The sequence below is a fragment of the Zingiber officinale genome, chromosome 2B (genome assembly GCF_018446385.1).
Source record: "Zingiber officinale cultivar Zhangliang chromosome 2B, Zo_v1.1, whole genome shotgun sequence".
Lineage (NCBI taxonomy): Eukaryota > Viridiplantae > Streptophyta > Magnoliopsida > Zingiberales > Zingiberaceae > Zingiber > Zingiber officinale.
Genome location: NC_055989.1, coordinates 94817824 through 94838606, shown reverse-complemented (window position 1 = coordinate 94838606; position 20783 = coordinate 94817824). Strand labels below are relative to the sequence as shown.

At 37.6% G+C, this 20783-nt stretch overlaps 1 protein-coding gene across 2 annotated transcripts in view; it reads right to left on the bottom strand.

Annotated features, from left to right (window-relative positions):
• The window catches only part of LOC122046420 (poly(ADP-ribose) glycohydrolase 1-like), a 28836-nt gene extending 8287 nt beyond the window's left edge, over nucleotides 1-20549 (bottom strand). The window contains exons 1-6 of one of the 2 annotated variants that reach the window (XM_042607106.1): nucleotides 20243-20549; nucleotides 19872-20057; nucleotides 17725-17828; nucleotides 15705-15909; nucleotides 15507-15611; nucleotides 1969-2129 (exon numbers count right to left, since the gene is read on the bottom strand). In XM_042607106.1, coding sequence (XP_042463040.1) covers nucleotides 1969-2129; nucleotides 15507-15611; nucleotides 15705-15909; nucleotides 17725-17828; nucleotides 19872-20057; nucleotides 20243-20491 — 1010 coding nt within the window. In that variant the 5' untranslated portion in view covers nucleotides 20492-20549. The remainder of the gene's footprint in view (nucleotides 1-1968; nucleotides 2130-15506; nucleotides 15612-15704; nucleotides 15910-17724; nucleotides 17829-19871; nucleotides 20058-20242) is intronic. The other variant, XM_042607107.1, reaches the window with a different exon arrangement.
• Between the last annotated feature and the right edge of the window lie 234 nt (nucleotides 20550-20783).

Below are 20783 nucleotides of genomic sequence, written 5' to 3'. Positions count from 1 at the left end.
TTTTTGTTTTTACGATAAAATTTTCTTTCTTGAGTTATCACAAGGCTATTCATCCTCCCTAGCCTTCTTTTCGATCCTTTTATAAATTGTTACATATTTTCTTGGGCATTAATAAATATATAAATTGAATTATATATATGTTTCTATAATTGTTTTTTTTAAAAAAGGCAAAATGAGACTTTAAATAGCTAAATGGGTTTTAAAATAAATTAAACTATCATAATAAATAACCTATATTCTTTTATGTTATACACATGTAGGTGTTGATATGTGGATTAATATGAGAAGAGTTTGTTTTTAAAAATTAAAATGAATACTTTGATTACTCTTCATTGATTAGATGTTGATACTTGTATTGTATTTTTTATGTTTTATACCTTGTTCCCAAAAACCTTGTGCTAATATAGGGTAAATTGTTGTAACTTATATTAGAAAATTGGTTTAGGTTATCATTCAAACTAACTGATAAGATATAAACCCATCATGGTGTAAAAACTTAAGCTAAATGATAATGATTTTAAATGGAGAAAAAAATTACTAAAAAGTAAAAACTCTAAACATAGTCTTATACTAGACTACCTGACCACTAACATGAGGTTGTGCGAACAAGCAATGCCTACCATCACTATTTATTTGTCTGAGGGTGTTACATCATTGCATAACACTAGTGAGGGCTTTAGCCCATAGGTCATGTAATGTTATACACTCTTAAGGATAGGATACTAGCTCTAAAGAGTCACATCTTAGTAGATCTAGTAATGTTAGATTTATTAGTGACAGACTTATTGGTGGTGACTAAAAGATGACAATTACATCATTGTATAACACTAGTGAGGGCTTAGCCCATAGGTCATGTAATGTTATACACTCTTAAGGATAGGATACTAGCTCTAAAGAGTCACTTCTTAGGAGATCTAGTGATGTAGATTTATTAGTGACAGACTTATTGGTGGTGACTAAAAGATGATAATTAAATATTATGTTCCCTTGTGATAAAAGATGGTGATAATTAAAAGCAATAATTGTGACTCTAAATGTTAATAAATAAGTGAATTGATAATAAAAGATATAATTCAAAGAATTCAAATGAATTTAAGGTTGTAATATAAATCATTTTCTTGATTATTTAATTAAGATTAAATGCATGCATACATATCTTTCCTATTTACTCATTTAACAAAGCAATTTGTGCCCATTTTCTATTTTTCCTTGTCTCTAATTTTGCATGCAAAGGTTGATTTTAGAGTTGGAATTACTTAAAAATCCTCGACCTGTTGATTCTGCATTTGATTCTACTTTATTATATTTTTTTGTAAAAAAAAGATGAAAATATATTTATAGTTTGTTGAAAACTTTTTGGTTCTCTTTAGTTAGTAACTGTTTATATGTGTGGCTCTTGGTTTCTTATTGTCACATGGTCACCAAGTGGGATACATTCTAGTAAGTGAAAATTACACCCCTAAAGTGTGATAAATTCAATGATTTGAAGGAACACTGAATCTTCAAAAAATCGTTTTTGCCTTCTCAAACTGCCCATATGTATGGGAAGTCAATTCAGTCTAACTTGTCAACATTGACGACACAGCCCTTGTACATCAAATAGCCACAGTTACTTTAATTGATTGGGAAAAAATTACATATCAGGTCAATTTATAAAACTAAAAGATAACCAAGATAATAAGACCTATGTTGCATGATCTAACCAGTATTGCACTGAATGATGAGAATATTTTTCTTTTTCTTAGCAAACCAATTGGCGAAGAGGAACCAAGTTAACATGTCTATCTTGCATGGTTTCACCAGTATTGATATTGCAAGGAGACCTCCAAAAATATTTCATATCACAATAAGATTAATGAATCTATTTTTCTTCGTGTATTCAGCACTGAAAAGTACAATTAAGTGTATGACAAGCAAATAAAATATTACAGACCATTATGATCCTGCAGTTTCACCAAAGACACTTACCCACTGTAAGAGGAAAATCTCTCTACTCCAACAATTTCAATGGCCTCATTAGCATTCATTGAAGGCAAGAAAAGCATCCCAACAATTAACTCTGGATTTATCATGAATCGGATTTCTTCCTGTTTTGAAATCCCAAGATAATGTTGATAATGTTTATCTTTCTACAGAACCACATACACATGAAAACACAAAACATAAAAGCTATCATGAAATGATTCATGTTCATAAAAATCAATGCCATTACCATAAATCATTACTTAAATAAAATGAATATGACCAGAAAAATGTACTGTCTCCTTAAATGTCAGTACAATACTCTTGTTTGTGCTTCGTTATTCAGGAGGCAGCTATTTTACCAAGAGACATATACTTCAATTGTTTCTGCATCAATTTTTGTTATATCAAAATTTTAGTTAATCTACAACAACAACCAAGCCTTTATCCACTAAGGTTTAATTAACCTATATATAATTACTTAAATTTATTTGGACCTAAATTGATTAAATAAGGATAAATTAGACATAACTGATTCAGTTAGAATTAAATAAAACTCTTGTTGAGAAGTAGGGTCTGGAGGAGGCTCAAATTGGATGCAATGTACTTAAGTTGAACCAAGGCTAATGAGCTGAATCAAGTTTTGGTTTAATCAAGGTGTTGTGGGGGTGTTACTACCAACTTGCACCATCCCCCACCCACTCACTTCTTTATGTGTCATCTCCTACAACTTTAGGATGCACACAACACTTCCTAAACCAAGGAAAGGTGGTTTATAGTAGGCAATGCTCTACCCTGCAATGACATATGCATTGTTGATGTCAGTGGCAAGATTTGCAACATAACAACGAATTTATATAAAGCGGTGGCCATGGTTTAAAATTTTGAAACGTATCAGAGTTTTAGTCTTTGATTGGAATAATATGGTTTCAATACTGTATCGTGTTGGTGCAACATCCCTCAGGTCAAGGTTGACCTGGTTGACCAAGCTGAGTCCTGGTTTGAGTTTAGATGTTTGACAATAAGAAATTGATTGAAGAAGAGTCAAGTAGGTCAAGGTTGACCGGATACTTGACTGGGAAGTCCTAACTGGGATGTTAGGTAGAATGGAAGTCCTGGAGAGTGAAGCCAGGCAGATTGGAAAACCCTAGTGAGTGAAGCTAGGTGAAAGTCCTGGTGAGTGAAGCCAGGCAAAGGAAAATCCAGATGGATCAAGGACGATCGGACATCTGGTGTTGGGAAGTCCAAGTAGGTCAAAGGATTGACTGGATACTTGGCACGAGGAAATACGGATAGGTCAAAGGGATTGACCGGACATCTGATAAAAGTCCAAGTGGGTCAAAGGGATTGACCAGACACTTGGTGGGAAGTCCTAGCAGGTCAAAGGAGTGACCAGATGCTAGGCATGATTTACCAACAGGTCAAGGTTGACCGGATGTTGGTTTGAGAGGCTTGGAACTTGGTTTTGGGCAAAAAAAACCAAGTGTTGGATCGATCAGTGGATCGATCCAGGAGCTGGATCGATCAGTGGATCGATCCAGGCCTTTTCTAGCGAACAGAGAGCCTCTGGATCGATCCGTGGATCGATCCAGATGTCCCAATCGATCAGTGAATCGATCGGGACGATGCTGCTTCGCGCGATAAGCGCTGGATCGATCCGTGGATCGATCCAGGCGTTACTCCAGAGCACAGAGGCGCTCTGGATCGATCCGTGGATCGATCCAAAGCCTCCCCGATCGATTGGGAACATTCGAATCGATCGGGATCCGACCGTTAGCGTCGATAAAGGCCGCAGGCGCACGATTCCTTCGGCAACTCTTCACCGATTCACTCCAGATCTCTCGCCAGCTCCTCCACAGCATTCACAAAGCTCAGATCGCCAGTTCTTGAAGGATCTTGGAAGTTCTCCAAGTCAAGAGGCGGATCAAAGCCAAGAAGAGAAGCTAGGGTTAGGGTTTATACTCATTGTAAGCTTGTAAGCTTATATTTCTTGTATCCTTTCCCTCTCTTCTTGTATTGAGTTGTGTAGGACTTCTCCGCTCTTGGTAGTTACCATAAAGGAGAGTTTTACTTAGTGGAGGGTGTGTGTGTTGGTGTGGATCCTTGGATTAGTCACCTCTTGTGAGGTGGATACAAAGTAAACCAACCGTGTTAGCATTGCATGATTGTTTCTTTGTATTTCCGCTGCACATCTTTGAAGAAACAAGCAACGCCGAGCAACGAGCTATTCACCCCCCCCCTATAGCTACTTTTGGTCCTAACAAGTGGTATCAGAGCGAGGCCGCTCTTCACCGGAATCATCGCCGGAAGGGTCAAGCATAACAAGAAAAGCTAGAGGGTGAAGAAGTTGGAGCAAATTCTTCAAGTTCAAGACTTTATCAAGCTCAACTTCAAGATGCAATTCCAAGATGGACTTGGATTTGACACAAGGGTGGCTCCACCATACACTTCCACGAGCTTCGATTCTTGGAAATCAAGAATCGAAAACTTTCTTATGATGGAGATAGAGCAATGGTTTGCTCTAATGGAAGGATTTGAAGCTCCAATGAATCGTCAAGGGAAGCTTCTCAAGAAAAGCAAATGGAGCTCGGAAGCAAGTGAAAAGATCCAAGGAAAATGATGAAGTGACCAAGCTTTTGGTCAATTTATTGTCGAACACCATCCTTTGCAAAATTGGTAGATTTGAAGATACAAGTGAATTATGGAGCAAATTGGCCAAGATCTATGAAGATCCCTCCTCAACACAAAGTTAAGAAGATTCAAAGAGGTGAACTCTTTGAGTCAAGACCAAGAGGACTCGGAGGTTGAGACGCATTCAACCTCCGAGAAGAAAATCGAAAGAGTATCCACCTAAAGGAACGAGGAGGAGAGATCCTTCATACCGGAATGAGATGAAGCCTCCACCTCCGGGATTGAGGAAGGATCATGCATGACGCCTACAAAGAAGGGAGAACAATGTCAAGAGACAAAGAAGAAAGATCACCTCACAGTCGAGAAAAATCAAATGGAGGAGAATCAAGGTCCGATCAAGAGGAAGCTTCTACCTCCGGATCCAAAGAAAATGCCACCCCTATAAGCAAAGGTATAAATATTTCAATTAATAATAAAAATCATATTATATGCTTTGAGTGTAGGGAACATGGGCACTACAAGAGCAAGTGCCCTAAATTGGCCAAGAAGAAGGGCCAAGTGGCACAAAAAGGCAAGGTGAAGCCCAAGGAGATCATCCCCAACACAAAGAAGAGCAAGGAGCATATTATATGCTTCTCTTGCAATCAAAAGGGGCATTACCGAAGTCAATGCCCCAAGGGGAAGAAGGTGGTCAAGGCTCAAGGAGGCACTAGTCAAGGGGGAGCCTCCAAGGTAAAGAAGAAGGTATCTTTTATTGAGCCTACCCCTTTACATTATGGTAAAAAACATGATAGTTCTAATTTTTATCATTTTAATGCGATTTACCATAAGAATAGGAAGCATGAGGGCTTTAAGGAAAAGCATGTGGCCCTACATGCCAAAACTACCCAACCTAAGGTTAGGAAGGTAGATAGACACTTGGGCGGGAACACTAAGGAAAATAGATACATGCCCAAGATCAAAAAGGCTCATGGACCAAAACCTAAGGATTTAATGATAGAAAATCAAGTCTTGAGGTCAAGACTTGATAAAATGGAAAAGACCCTAAAAAGGATGGAAAATATTCTAAAAGGGCAAAATGAGCAATACCTAGGGCTAGGAGCACAAAGGTCATCAAATGGCCATAGAGGTTTGGGATACAAACCAAAGGCTAAGAAGGATGCTCCCTCTTACCATAGAGTTCCATACAGTTATGGAACAAACCCTAGGTCTAGTGGTCAAGTCAAAAATACTAGGGAGGTCATCCCTAAGAGTGTTTTTGCAATAAAAGTGACTAAGGCTTCTAAGAAGTCTAAGAAAGTCACCAACAAGGTCACAAGGGAGGATATCCCTAGAAATGACCTAGAAAATGTGACCAAGGCTTTTAAGAAGCCCAACAAAGTCACTAGGAAGGTATCTAGGGAAGTAATCCCTAGTGAATACCTAGAGTATCCAAGGAGCATCAATAGGTGTTGGGTTCCTAGGAGCATTTTCTCTACCCCATAGATGGGTTAGAGAGTGTCAACTCCGATTAGAAGGGTAGTTAACCCAACTTTGAGGAAATTGACACTCAAGGAGCATTTTCAAGGTTTTGTTAACCTTTGAAAATGAAATGGAATTATTATTTACTCCTTGAAAGAGTAAAATGTGCCTAATAGTGGAAGAATTGATTTTAATCTTAAATGGCACATATTGGGAAATTCATAAGAACTACCAAGTTGGGATTTTGGTATGTTCTTAGAAAATTTAAGACAATCCGGGCCTTAATTTAAAAGTGCTACTTTTGTGAAAAATGAAATATGCCAACATTTGAGGATATGCTTAATTTCGACTGGCATAAATTAATCAAGGGAATTAGAAATGCCAATTTAGGCTTTGGCATTTTATTGAAGCACTTTAGGGCAATCTAGGTTTAAGTTGTAAGTTTAGCTAAGGTTTTAAAGATACTTAGATAGTTAATCTAGGTATATTTTATTTATGCTAAATCTTGCCATGATTGTTTGCCCATCATATGCCATGACATCATGTCTATTTTTGCATTCGTGTTTTATTATGAAAAATCCAAAAATACCATGTCATGACATTCATACATCATGTAGTTATAGGATATTTTCTTTTGAAAAATTATTTCTTTTTGATGTATGCCATAACATTATCATGCATTAAGTTTAATTCCTTGTAATTAAGGACAAAAGACATTTAACAACACTTATTAACAAGTGACATCCTAGGTGGGTGTCTAATATCTCCAAAATGCCTAGATAGATATGCATGATCCCTAGATTAAAGGCAAAACCAAAATCTACATCTCACAAAGACCTATAAGATGACTTGTATGTGTTTTTAGTACACATTAGATACAAGTGAGATGTTAGGATGATGAATAAAGCTCAAGATGTTGATTTAGTGCACTCTTTTGAGTTTTAGGTTCATCAAAACACATAGTTATGTGTTTTCCCATTATTGGGAAAGCTAATGTACAAGTGCATTATGCCCAAGGAACATGATGGGATATTGGTTTTGAAAATGTTTTTAAAATGCTTTTGGAAAACCATGGTGAAGGCTATCTTTTGATAGTAATCACCATTGAATAGTTAGACACAAACTTGAAGAAAACGCTAAAGTTTTAGCAAGTTTTCAAGCTTGTGTCAATCTTTGAAAATATGATGTATTTTCATAGAAAACTATTTTTCCATGATTAAGTTTGCCCTAAATAATGTCTACACGAAATTTTATGATTTTTGGATTTTTGTAGAATTTTCTAGGGGTTTCTGAAGTTGACTGAAATGGAATTTCAGCAACTATCAGAGCTTCGATCGATCCATGGATCGATTGGAGTGCCTGAATCGATCCGTGGATCGATTCAGAAGGCAAGTCTCCCGCGAGCAGAAGCTCGCTGGATCGATCAGTCGATCGATCCAGGTAGTCTGAATCGATCAGTGGATCGATTCAGAAAGGTTCAATCGATTGGAACCCAACTCCAATCGATCCAAATTGCTGATTTTGGCTGGGAAGGCCTGATTTCAGCATCTTTGAACCTCTTTGAGTCTAGGTAACCAAATTCAAAACCCCAAAATACATTTGTATACATACAAAGGGTGTTTTCATGAGAAAACAAGGATGGATTGGTTAAGGAAGGCTTTATTGAAGTTTAGGTTGAGGTTTGTTTCAAATTTTGAGTATTTGAACCTCAAAACTTCTAAATCTGGGTTTCCTAAAGGTTTAGGGATTCCAAGTCATTGTTGGTGCAATGACAGAAGTTTACCATCATGTCTTTAGGGGGAGGGACTCTTTAAAGACATGAAAAATTTATTTTTCATGAACCTTGGAAGGTGGTTAACCTTCTTTAAAGAAAATGCTCATGTATGAGCTTTTGACCTTGAAATGGGGAGTGGATATCCTCATTATTTCAAGTGGGAACTCAAGTGGTTAGAAAATACTCAAGGTTGGGTATTTGTCTACATTGAGGGAGAAGTTAAGGATAAATGAAGGGTATGGGACCTTCATTATCATGTTGATCACAACGAGTGATGTTGTGAACAACGAGGAGCAACTCTTCAGGGGGAGAGTCGTCAACAAATGGATTTGTTGATGTGTACCCAAAATTGGGGAAAGGGTTGATGTGTGCCCAAAGATGGGTTGATGTGTGCCCAAAGATGGGTTGATGTGTGCCAATAGGGGGAGAATGAAAGGACCTATGAATGGGTGTAAGTTAGGCTTTCATTACCTAGAGGGAGTGTGCCCTCTTAGGGGGAAAATGAAGAGCTTAATTTATGTGTTCATTATCCCGGTGGCATGAAGATTGAGGCTATAGGATTAGCCTAACTTGATTGTTAGTGTTATTGTGGTATTGTCAAACATCAAAAGGGGAGATTGTTGGTGTAGGTCGCACGTTGACCTGGTTGACCGCTGAGTCCTGGTTTGAGTTTAGATGTTTGAGATAAGAAATTGATTGAAGAAGAGTCAGTAGGTCGAGGTTGACCGGATACTTGATCGAAGTCCTAGGATGTTAGGTAGAATGGAAGTCCGGGTGAAGCCAGGCAGATTGGAAAAACCTAGTGAGTGGGTGAAAGTGTGAGTGAAGCCGGCGAAGGAAAATCCGGATGGATCGAGGACGATCGGATCCGGTGTTGGGAAGTCCAGTAGGTGAAGGATGGATACTTGCACGAGGAAATACTGGATAGGTCGAAGGATTGACCGGACATCGGTAAAAGTCCAGTGGGTCGAAGGATTGACCGGACACTTGGTGGGAAGTCTAGCAGTCGAAGGAGTGACCGGATGCTGGCGTGATTTACCAACAGTCGAGGTTGACCGGATGTTGGTTTGAGAGGCTTGGAACTTGGTTTTGGGCAAAACCAAGTGTTGGATCGATCGATGGATCGATCCAGAGGCTGGATCGATCGGTGGATCGATCCGGGCCTTCTGGAGCGAGCCTCCGATCGATCCAGATGTCCCAATCGATCGGTGAATCGATCGGGACGTCTTCGCGCGATAAGCTGGATCGATCCGTGGATCGATCCAGCGTATCTGGAGCGCGCTCCCGGATCGATCCGTGGATCGATCAAAAGCCTCCGATCGATGGGAACATTCGAATCGATCGGGATCCGACCGATGCGTCGATAAAGGCCGCAGCGCACGATTCCTTCCGACTCTTCACCGATTCACTCCGGATCTCTCGCCTCCTCCACATTCACAAAGCTCGGATCGCCTTCTTGAAGGATCTTGGAAGTTCTCCAAGTCAAGAGGCGGATCAAAGCCAAGAAGAGAAGCTAGGGTTAGGGTTTATACTCATTGTAAGCTTGTAAGCTTGTATTTCTTGTATCCTTTCCCTCTCTTCTTGTATTGAGTTGTGTAGGACTTCTCCGCCCTTGGTAGTTACCATAAAGGAGAGTTTTACTTAGTGGAGGGTGTGTGTGTTGGTGTGGATCCTTGGATTAGTCACCTCTTGTGAGGTGGATACCAAGTAAACCAACCGTGTTAGCATTGCATGATTGTTTCTTTGTATTTCCGCTGCACATCTTTGAAGAAACAAGCAACGCCGAGCAACGAGCGAAAGCGACGAGCTATTCACCCCCCCCCCCCCTCTAGCTACTTTTGGTCCTAACATATCGTACCATGCCGATAACGTTTCGGTATTTTTTAAATATAAAATATATTAATAAGATATTTAACTTAAATATTTAAAAAACAAAAAAAATATGAAAAAAATAGAAAAATACATATGATAAACAAATAAATTTTATTATATATTTTTAGAATTAAAATATATACATTTTAATTCTAAAAATATATAATAAATATATTTTAATTCTAAAAATATATAATAAAATTTATTTGTTTATCATATGTATTTTTCTAATTTTTTTCATATATATTTATATATAATAATAATAATTTTATTAAGGTTTAATAAAATCTATTTAGATTATACGTACTGGGAGTTAACTGAAATTATTAAACTAAGTTGTAATTAAAAATTAAGACATCGGTGTGCAATCCAGCTCATGCGAGTGGAGTCACGCGACCCCTCCGGCGTTTTAATTAATTATATTTTTAGAATTAAAATAAATAAAATATATAGTTAATTAAAAATTTTTATTAGGGTTTAATTAAACCTCTTTAGATTATTCCTATTATAGGTAAGAGTTGATTAAGATAATAAACTTAAATTTTAATTAAAACCCCCAGCCCCTCTGCAGTTGGAGGAGTCGTGCAATTCCTCTGTGGTATTTTTTAAATATAAAATATAATAATTAAAAATAAAATATTTAAAAAATAATTCTTTTAAAAGAAAAATTGGAAATAAATAAATACATAATTTATTTTATAATTTTGGAATTAAAATAAATAAAATATATAATTAAATAGATAATTTTATTAGGGCTTAATTAAACCTCTTTGGATTATCCCTATCTAGGAGTTGATTGAGATAATCAACAAAAGTTCTCAATTTTAATTAAAAAAACCCGCTCACTCGCAATACTAAGTGAGACACCTCTGGCCACTGGGTTGTTCGACCGCTCTAGACCAGGGAGTCATGCGACCGCACCAGCCGGGTCGCTAAGGTCGTGCGACCGCTCCGGCTCGGCCGCTGGGGTCGTGCGACACCTTCGGCCGACTGCGAGGGTCACACGAGCCTTTTGCAGCGACCGCGTTCACGCGATGCCTCCACAACTGCCATTGGGCTTGGTGTCAGGTCGTGCCGATCAGCAGGAGGAACAAAATGTTCCGCCGTTTTGACCGACTCGGCATAAAATTTTAATCCATGGTGATGACTATCAACAAACATGTAATACCAATGAAGGGTTGGCGTCGAGAGGTAGGACTAGGGGTGGAATCAGGTAGGGACCCGTCCTGTAACCATCTTACCCAATCCTTGTCCCTATAAAAATTGGAAATCTTTTTTGCTCCCGATCCCGTACTCGACAAGTGTCATGATCCAAATGTTCAAGATCCCGTTGGGTTGGGAGATGATATCCCGAAAATATTTTTTAAATTTCTTAACACCTACCATTCGGTATTCAGTAACCAAATAAAGAACCTGACTTCACCACATTATGAGGATTCTTTTTACATTTCTTCACATGCTCATCAATGTCATTATTCCCATATGTTCTACTAATGGGCAGGAACTTCAATTTTGCAATAATTGCAAGTAGCAACAACAACAATGACCTCATTTTTGTCATTCCTCCTCATAATTTTCTTGGCGTGTGACCATACATCCGCTACTTTTTTCCTGTTGCCTCCAATATCTACTACTCCCTATTGTTGTTTTGGATGGAGATAATGTTTGAGGTTGAGTGGTGGAAGGAGAGCTACCACTTCCGCTAGATGCATCCATGTACACCTAATTAATAATAAATGAAAATATCAGAGTGGAGGGGCCAATCGAAGCTGGAGGTGGAGGATGGCAGGGTTCAATCGGAGTGGCCACTAGGCTCTTATCGGTTATGGATTATCTGCTTCACGCCAAGTTTGAAAACTATTCATATAATTGAGAAAAATAATGGAGAACGGCTGTTGAACAAGATGTGTTGAACCCTAGTTTTCTATGTTTTTTTTTAAAAAAAAAAGTTTGATTAAAAATATTAGGGGGCGTTTGGTTCTTTCCTAGGAATAGGAATCGGAATGGGAACAAGGTTTAAAATTTCGACCCGTGCCGAGGTTTCGGTTCGAGACCGGAACGATACGGTTTCGGTATCGTATCGTGCCGTGCCGATACGGTTTCGGTAATTTTACTTAAACATTAAATCAGTAAAAAATATAAAATAATTAAAATATATATATAAGAATATAAATTTGATTTAATAGAATTTTTATAAAAATTGTTTTTTTTAGAATGTTAAAGAATTTTTAAAAAATTTAAAATAGTAAAAATAATTTCAGAATATTATTTAATAAAATTGATTATTTTTTAAAAATTTTAAATATATTTTTTTATATTTTATATTTTATATTTTATATATAAATTTTTTTTAGAATTTTTATATTTTGTTGGGATAATTTAATTAGGGTTCATGAAAGTCTCTTTAAAATATCTCAATTAAATAGGAATTGTTTAATTTATTTAAATTATAATTTTGCACAGTGCTGTGCCCGCGACCGGCGCCTGCTCCCGCGACCCAGCGCCCGCGCCCGCGACTCGCCCGCGACGCCTCCGACGGCGCCAGAGGTGTCCGGCAACACCTCCGGCGGCGCCGGAGGAGTCCGGCGAAGATTCCGGCGGCGCCTAAACCGTCAGTGAAGTTTTCGGCGTCGCCAGAGACGTCGCGTCGCGACGCCTCCTGTGCCTGCGACACACTTCAGGCGCCGCGAAGCTTCCGGCGACGCCAGAAGCTTCTGGCGATGCTGTTCCCGACTCCTCCTTGCGCGTGACACACCACGCACGACGCGACGAAACCGTCGCTCGTCCGGTGCCGGTTTCGGTGCGCGGGCGGAACGGTAAGTTTCGCCCGTTCCGCCCGGCACGGAACGAAATTTTGTTCATTGAATGGGAATCATTATATTATGGAATGGGAATGAGTATGAGCATGGATATCACTCTTAAAAGAAATGTTTGGTTAGTTGCATATTTTCTATCGGAATAAATCAAAATTTTCTTTTTTACCCTTAAAGAAAAATAAGAGAAAAAATTAGATGTGAGAGAAAGATGAATGTGAGAAAAAAATATGATGAAAGAGAATGATGAGAGAGAAAGTATGATGAGAGAGAAAGTGTGATGAGAAAGAATGAAGAAAGAGAAAGTGTGATGTGAAAGAATGAAGAGAGAGAAAGTGTGATGAGAGAAAATGAGAAAAAAGAGTGTGATAGGAGAGAGCATGATGAGAGAAGATGAGAGAGAAAATATGATGTGAGAGAAAGTATGATGGGAGAGGATGAAGAAAGAGAAAATGTAATGAGAAAAAATGAGGAGAGAGAGTGTGATGAGAGAGAAAGTATGGTGTCATGGTGAGAGATAAAGTATGATGAGAGAGAAAGTGTGATGAAAAAAAGAGAACATTGAGTGTGATGGGAGAGATTGAGGAGAGAGAAAGTATGATGAGAGAGAAAGTATGTTGAGGAAAAAAAGGAGGGAGTGTGACAAGAGAGATTGAGGAGAGAGAAAGTGTGATGAGAGCTAAAGTGTAATAAGAAAAAAAGAGAAAAGAGAGTATGATAGGAGAGATTGAGGAGAGAAAGTATGATGAGAAAAAAAGAAGGAAGAGAGTGCGATGGAAGAGATTGAGGAGAGAGAAAATATGATGAGAGAGAAAGTGTAATGAGAAAAAAGGAAAGAGAGTGATAGGAGAGAGAAAGTGTGTGATAAAATGATGAGAGAGAAAATATGATGAGAGAGAACAAGTAGAGAGAAGTGATATGAAAGAAAAAATAAATAAATATATTTTGATATTTGATATTAAGGGAGAAAATTTTAGTTTTAGGTCAAGGGTATTTTTGGAATAAGAGAATATTTTGATTGATGAAAATAGGGTAATGACTCATTGAATGGGAGATACATGGGAATGAGTTATTACCCAATTTCAAGGATTCATTCCCTTATTTGCATTCCTATTCCTATAATCCAAACATTAACAATGACAATCAATAATTCTCATTCCCATTCCCCACTCCTATTCCCCTAAACCAAACGCCCCCTTAGTAATATATTCGGGTCAGGTAGGGAATCCCGTCGGGTAGAGCTTGTGTTCCTGCAACATCGAGACGGGAAAAATCCTGACCACTCGGGTTGGGGAAATTTCGGGCGGGAGCGAGTTGGGAGTCGGGGAGGGACAGGAATTTTGTTATTTTTGCCCGCCCTAGGAAGGACCCTCTCCTATCTTGTTGAGATAGGATGTCCATCACAAGGTTTTGGATTCTTCATGGACCCAACATTGCAAATAAGTGTCCTTTTGGTTGATGTTTCTGATGGATAGGCTTCTTTGATTGCCCATTCTGATACTTCGAAGATATTGGGGTGTTGAGTTAGTTGGTCAAGGTCGGAGTAATCAAGTATAAGCTCAAAAACTCAACGATTTTTTGTTACCATGAGGGTTACTGTGAGCACTATTTGCAAGGGATCAAAGTGGATCAGTATTGAGTAAAATTGGTCCATAATGATTTAGGGGTTGCGATCCATAGCACATTGTCAAACCAATAACAATTAAGTTTGTGACTTCTATTGGGGTTTGTCATTTATTACATATTGTAGAATAGTTGGCAATCTTCATCAAGGTTTGGCCCAGGATGATTGCTGTAATTCTATGTTATATTGCTGTGAGATTATTTTTCATATTAAGAGGATTAGATAAGGAACCAATTGGCAATAAGGAATAGGTTTGGCCCAGGATGGTTGCTGTAATTCTATGTTATATTGCTGTGAGATTATTTTTCATATGCATGGAAGTTGCACCATTGGATGTCAATAACTTAGGAGAGGGAGGGTTTGAACCAAGTTTAAGAGATTATTGGTAATTGTAAATTTTGATACAGGGTTTGGCTTGGTGTCAAAACTGAGCGGAGCTGGTTATGTGTAGAGTTGAGTTAAATCCAACTGGTTGAGTTCTTGAGAAACCAAACCAGACGAGGAAATTCTTTATATTGGCTCAATTATTTTCTTGAGTCATATATATTATATTTGCACTCTTGTTATCATGCCATAGTGATTTACAAGTTATCCACGTCTATTGTACAATCATATGCATCACTACTATTGATTGTACGTATTTGTCATTAGTTGACATGATTATCATTTTGCTATTGCAACGCATTATGCTATATGATTCAAACTGACCATAGTTCACATAGCATGCTGAGAAAGCTGATAGATTAATGATCATCTGAGTCGGATTCAGCATGTAAAATGATTTGATATGTTGTCTTGACCTTCATTCTACCTTTAGGTGCAGAGTGCCAAATGTGATACAAATCAAATAATGGAATTGTTAAGGGACAACCACATGTGTGTTTTGCTACTCCGGGTATTCGCTGCTTTCAATGATGTATTCTCTCTCTAATATGTAATCCACACACTAGACTTTTTCCCTTTTATTGGCATCCCACCCTACCCTTTCTATCTATCTTATCAAAACAAAAGGGGGCTTCGTAAGGACCGGCAGCAACAGCCATGGGTGCAACTGCCCATGATGGTTGTCTTAAGTCAAATTTTTGTCCAACCTCATGGGAGACCAACTTCTAACAATGCCATCATTGAAGCACGTCATTACAACACTACATCAATGTATAAACATATATCACCAGACTTCATTTGCATTACAAGATCATTAGCAGTTCAGCCAAAAGTAAAACATAAACTTGTATAACTTAGTAAACAACCATAAAATCAAAAACCCTCAAACTGAAATAACTGCTATCAAGCACAGCAAAAAAAAAGAACTTGCTTCAGTGAACAGTGTGAAGTAAAAAACTAGATTTGCAAGTTCAAGATAGAAAACCTGCACACATCCCTGACCAAGAGCTCCTCCTCCAAAATACTCATTTGCAAAATCCACTTCAATAGCTTCATATGGCTGGTCTTCTATCAAGCCTTCAGAAAAGACCTATCAGAAAATAAGAGAGACAAGAATTCAGTAGTGTACCACTCTAGAACTAAAATGTTTTAATGAAAAATTCACATCTGCATCGAACATTACCTCAAAGGGGCATAAAGGCGTAGTAGATGACCTCCAGTAAGTAGTTGATGAATATGCTAAACCATGGTCAGAATTGTCAACATGCAGAACTTTTCGTTCAAAGGAAACAGATCCAGTTAGCATTTTTGAGGTTATCCTTTCGAAATAGTGAACGATGCATTTAACTTTCTGTACTTGGTGCTGCTTCTCATTCCAATAGAGAGGCCTACAAATGATAATCATTTCAGCAGTTGCAATGAAAAAGTGAACCAATTAATAACTGAAAAAAGGTGCAAAAGAAGGCAATGCATGAGAGCAAGGAGGTGGGTACAGGAAGGGTGCGAGTTCGCAAATCAGGGACACCAAGGTAGATACCAATTTTCAAATGCAAAAGGTAAACTGATTAAAACATGAAAAATGGTGCAAAAGGGGATATTGTATGAGAGCTAGAAGGTGGGTCAGGGAAGGGTTTGACTTTAATCGGGACACTAGGATATTGGATATCAATGTTCAAATGATAGGTAAGAAAATCAACCATGTATCCATGTATCTTCTAATTAATGCATGAAGAAAATAGTCTGGATACAGGCTGCTATCTAGTGTAAATTAACAACCAGCTACTGATAGAAAACTACAAGCTCCAGCAGTTTTTTTTTCTTCTCTTCCTCACTATCTGCTGGCACCATGTTTCCGTCAAACCAGAAAACTATGCACCCAAGACCCTAGACTGTCCCGAATTGCAAACTTAATGATTCATTGGATTAACAATTGTACGGATCAGCAACTACGAACAAGTGCAAGCAAAGTTTTGAAGTACATTGCTATTCTGGAATTGGAGTAATTTTAATTTGATGATAAAGTGGCTTATGAAAAATTGGTCTAGTTCAAAATCACTAAAAAACTTCAAAGAATGCTTGAGGTAGCAATTACATATAATTTCGACCAATAGGCGTAGTTATATTTGATAATTTTTGACGTTCAATAGTTTTTACTTATATGGCACATTTAGAGGTTTCAACTTTTTTTTCCTACAACCTGTGTATTTAAGGAATCTGAAACCTGTTGAATCCATGGCCTTGTGACCAAAGATAACAAAGACTTCATATAATAATAATAATCAGTTTACAAGTTAGAAATACAGAGATGGGCATCTCCAGTAATGTTTATGCAGCCAATGCAAGATTCTTGTTTCTCAAAATACACACTGCTGCTAACTACATCTAGGTTTAGTTTAATGGCTAGCACTTGCTTATGAGTAAAAAAAGAAAAAGGCAGCCCGGTGCACGAAGATCCTGCTATGCGGGTCCAGGGGAAGGATCCATTGTATGCAGTCTTACCCTGCTTTTTGCAAGAGGTTGTTTCCATGATTCGAACCCGTGACCTTTTGATCACAAAGCAACAACTTTACCGTTACGCCAAGGCTCCCCTTCTAGCACTTGCTTATGAGTGAATATTAAAAATCCTTAGCTAAGTTATGACACTTGTTATCTTCAAGTTACAAAGAGTTTAACATAGAATGTTAGATAGCATAAAACAGTTGAGCATTCTCAGAGTTCAACATTTGATTTAACTACCACTAAAATGTTCCAGCATAGCAAGCACTTAGAACCAGCAAATACTAATTCAAAATTACACCAAAGTGCCACTAGCTTATGAGACATTGTAATTCTATCTTTTGAATAAATCTGAAAGGATGTGAGACAATAAGACAAAAAACTGAAATCAAGCCTATCATAGACCATTTACAGGAAAATAATGAGATCATGTCTATCCAGGTAGTTTACTTGATTAAGCGAAAAACAACGGTAGCTGGAGACAGTTAAAACTTGAAAGATTGCTAAATAAACTTCTTAAACACACAGAATATGTAGCTATATTCCAAGAACCAAGTCAGTGTACAATTTCTGCACTATCATAAGAATCTAATAATACATGTTTGTGCATGATCATTAATGCCATCAAATCCAATTTAGCAATTACATATAATATTAAAAGTTCCTGCTTATAAATTGTATCTTATAAAATGAATAGAAGTACATACGCAAACAAGTTGTCAAAGTTGATGATCGGAAGACCTCTAAAGCCTCTATCACTGGTGGGAAATAAACAAAACATTGCACATGATAGAAGAGCAGCTATCAGTTCCTGATGGAAGCATGAAATGTTAATGCTGTATTAGAATATAGCATGCTAAATAAAATTAACATGAAAATAACCAGGATATTTTTTGTGTTTTTTTTTGGTACTTTTTCCACTATGGAAGCTGCTTTTAAGCTTTTAATATATTTTCTTAAATTGTGTTGTGAAAATAACCCTTGACAAAATACGGGGGGAAAGATAAGTAACATAAGTCATTGGAAAATAAATTTGCATATAAAAAAATGTATACTCTTCCATTTCTATAATACATTTTACACTTCATTTGAAAATATTCTCATATCCAAACTTCAATATACTTCTTAATATCGATTATAAGAAGCATTTTTATCTAACTTTTATCCATTACCATTTCTTCTTCATTACTAGCATATTCTTGAGATTATCACCATCAAGCCATATTACTCCCGACTATTTGAAGTCAGTTATATGAATCTTTTATTTCTACCGAATGAATTCTGTGTAAGGACGCCTGATTAATGATATTTCAATCAACTAAATCAATTCCTGTTACATTATCTATCTCCCTCTAACACATTCACCTTAAAATCTAATCCATTCTACTTTTTTAAACTAGAAATTATTGGTGGCCTTTAAACATGACCATGCTATCTATTTTATCTCATGTTATCAACCATTGAAGCTACGACTAATTCCTCCAAATCTTTAACTTTGATAAGAATTTTATCTTTGCCTCTCATAGGTACTTTGGAGGAACCACCAAAAGAAACATTTTTGTCCATTGATTCACGAACAATTCATTGTGCTCATGCATGTGGTTACTTGCACCATTATCCAAGTACCACAGGCTTTGATTTCCAACATCTATCTTGCGTGCTAACAAAAGAATGGAGTCTTCATCTTCTTTCTTTGTAAGATAAGAATTCTGGTCAACTTGATTATAATTGTTGTGCTAACATTCTAAAACATAGTGAACAATTTTTTACAAACATAGCAACGAATTTTAAATTTTACATCCCTTTAACCATGAGAGTTTTCTTGTCCAAGACCCCAAGGGCTTTGATGATGGCCATAGCCTCTTTATTGGCCACACCCTCTTCCTTATCCTCTTTTGATTTTATCCTTGCTCATTCTTTGATCCCTTTTTGTTAGCCTACATTGAGACTTTCTTGCACAACTTTCTCAAGAGGTTCTTTGTTCTTCTTGTTCAGTCAATGTACATGGGCCTGTAAGTAAAGAACCCATGAGCTTGTCAATGGTGAAAGAGTTTTTCTCGTATTTTCGCAATTGGTTGACTATGGATAAACCTCTAAAGAAATAGTTTTTAATAGATTCAAAAACTGGCATATGAAATGCCTCAATATCACCACGAAGAACTTATGGTCATGCCTTTATTACTTTGCCAAATCCTTAATGGACATTTTCAAGAATGTACCATGCTTGTTTTGAAGTACTTATGGTTGCAATATTTTCAAAAGTTGATTCATCCACCGCTTAATAGATGAGGTGTAGAGCCTTCTTGTCCTTCTTACAAGAGTCTCGTAATGCTTCTCTTTATTGATTGGTGAGGTCAATTTCTTCTTGCAGCTCCATACGACCTTCAATAACATATCAAATATTTTGGGATTCAAGTAGGCGCTTCATTTGTATGCTTCAATTGTCAAAGTTTCTAAGATGAGTGAATGAAGGTTGGCAGAGCTTTCATATCACTTTGCTGTTTTTAGGACAAAAATAGAGAGAGGGAGAATCTTTGAGGAATGAAACAAACTAGAGAACTTGTTATCATTCACAGACAAACTCCACATTTTTATAGGGGTTCAGAGATACAAGATATCATGACCACACGAAGAGTATAAATCCATATTGTTTCCTCCACTTCATGACACTTGAGTGATAGAGAATTTTATATTATTTTCTCTACTTGATGGCCCTTGAATGACAGAGAATTTTAATAAGAATTTACTATGTGGATGACAAAAGAAAATTAAAATTAAATTTAAGTTTACTCGACAAAAAAAATCGACTGACAAGGTAAATACGAATCGTTATGTTGATCTCACCGAGTCTCACCTGACTAAGAAACACTCTGCCCGGTTCCTGAGGACCCATGATGCGGATGCCAGACTTCCCTTCAGAAAACAGCTCATCGGATTTCAGATAATGCGACTCCAAGAGAGAAGGTAGCTGCAGCAGCAATCTAGCCATCTCAGGAACAACATTGTCGAACCATATCCTCGAATCTTCCTTTGACATCAGCTGCCAAAATAAAAGGATTACCAAAAAAAGAAAGCAATTTGGGCTTTCAAATTCATCGTTTGCCAAATTTGAACCCTCATTATTCGCTTGAAATAAATAGTCAAAAGAAGAAGGAAAAAAAAAATCATTTTCGGCCCTCGATATAAACCTTTATTAAAGATATAGAGAGATGAAGGTGGAAACACCTCATCGAAGAAGGAGGAGAATCCAGAGGCGGATCCGTAGGCCAAGGGTTGGGATGAGAGACCGAGGGATTCCCTCAGGTCGAGAATGGCGTCAAAAAGGACCTCGCCGGAGCGGATGCGACTGACGTCGGAGCCCAAGGCGAGAGCTTTGAGCGATCCGAGGGCCCCGGAGGGCCAGCATAGGGAAGAGGAGCGGAGAACCAAAGGGAGGAACGGGAGGATGGAGGCGAGATCGCCTCTCGTCTCCATCTACTCGACCCGAGCGAAGTCCAACGTGACGACCGCCGCCGTGTGGACTGGGGGTGGAACCGCCTATTTATAGTATACTAACAAATATAATTAAAAATTAAAATATCTTAGGCTTAATAATTGAAAATTAAAGTTATTTTTTAAATATCCATTACATAATTCATCTTGAATAAATATCTTAGGCTTAATAAAAATGTAATGTTTACATAATGTTGCCTAAGCACCGTGTTTGAGTCCTCTTAGCAATAAAATAAATTGGTGTCTCTCTGAAAAATCTTTTCAGGATTTCTAG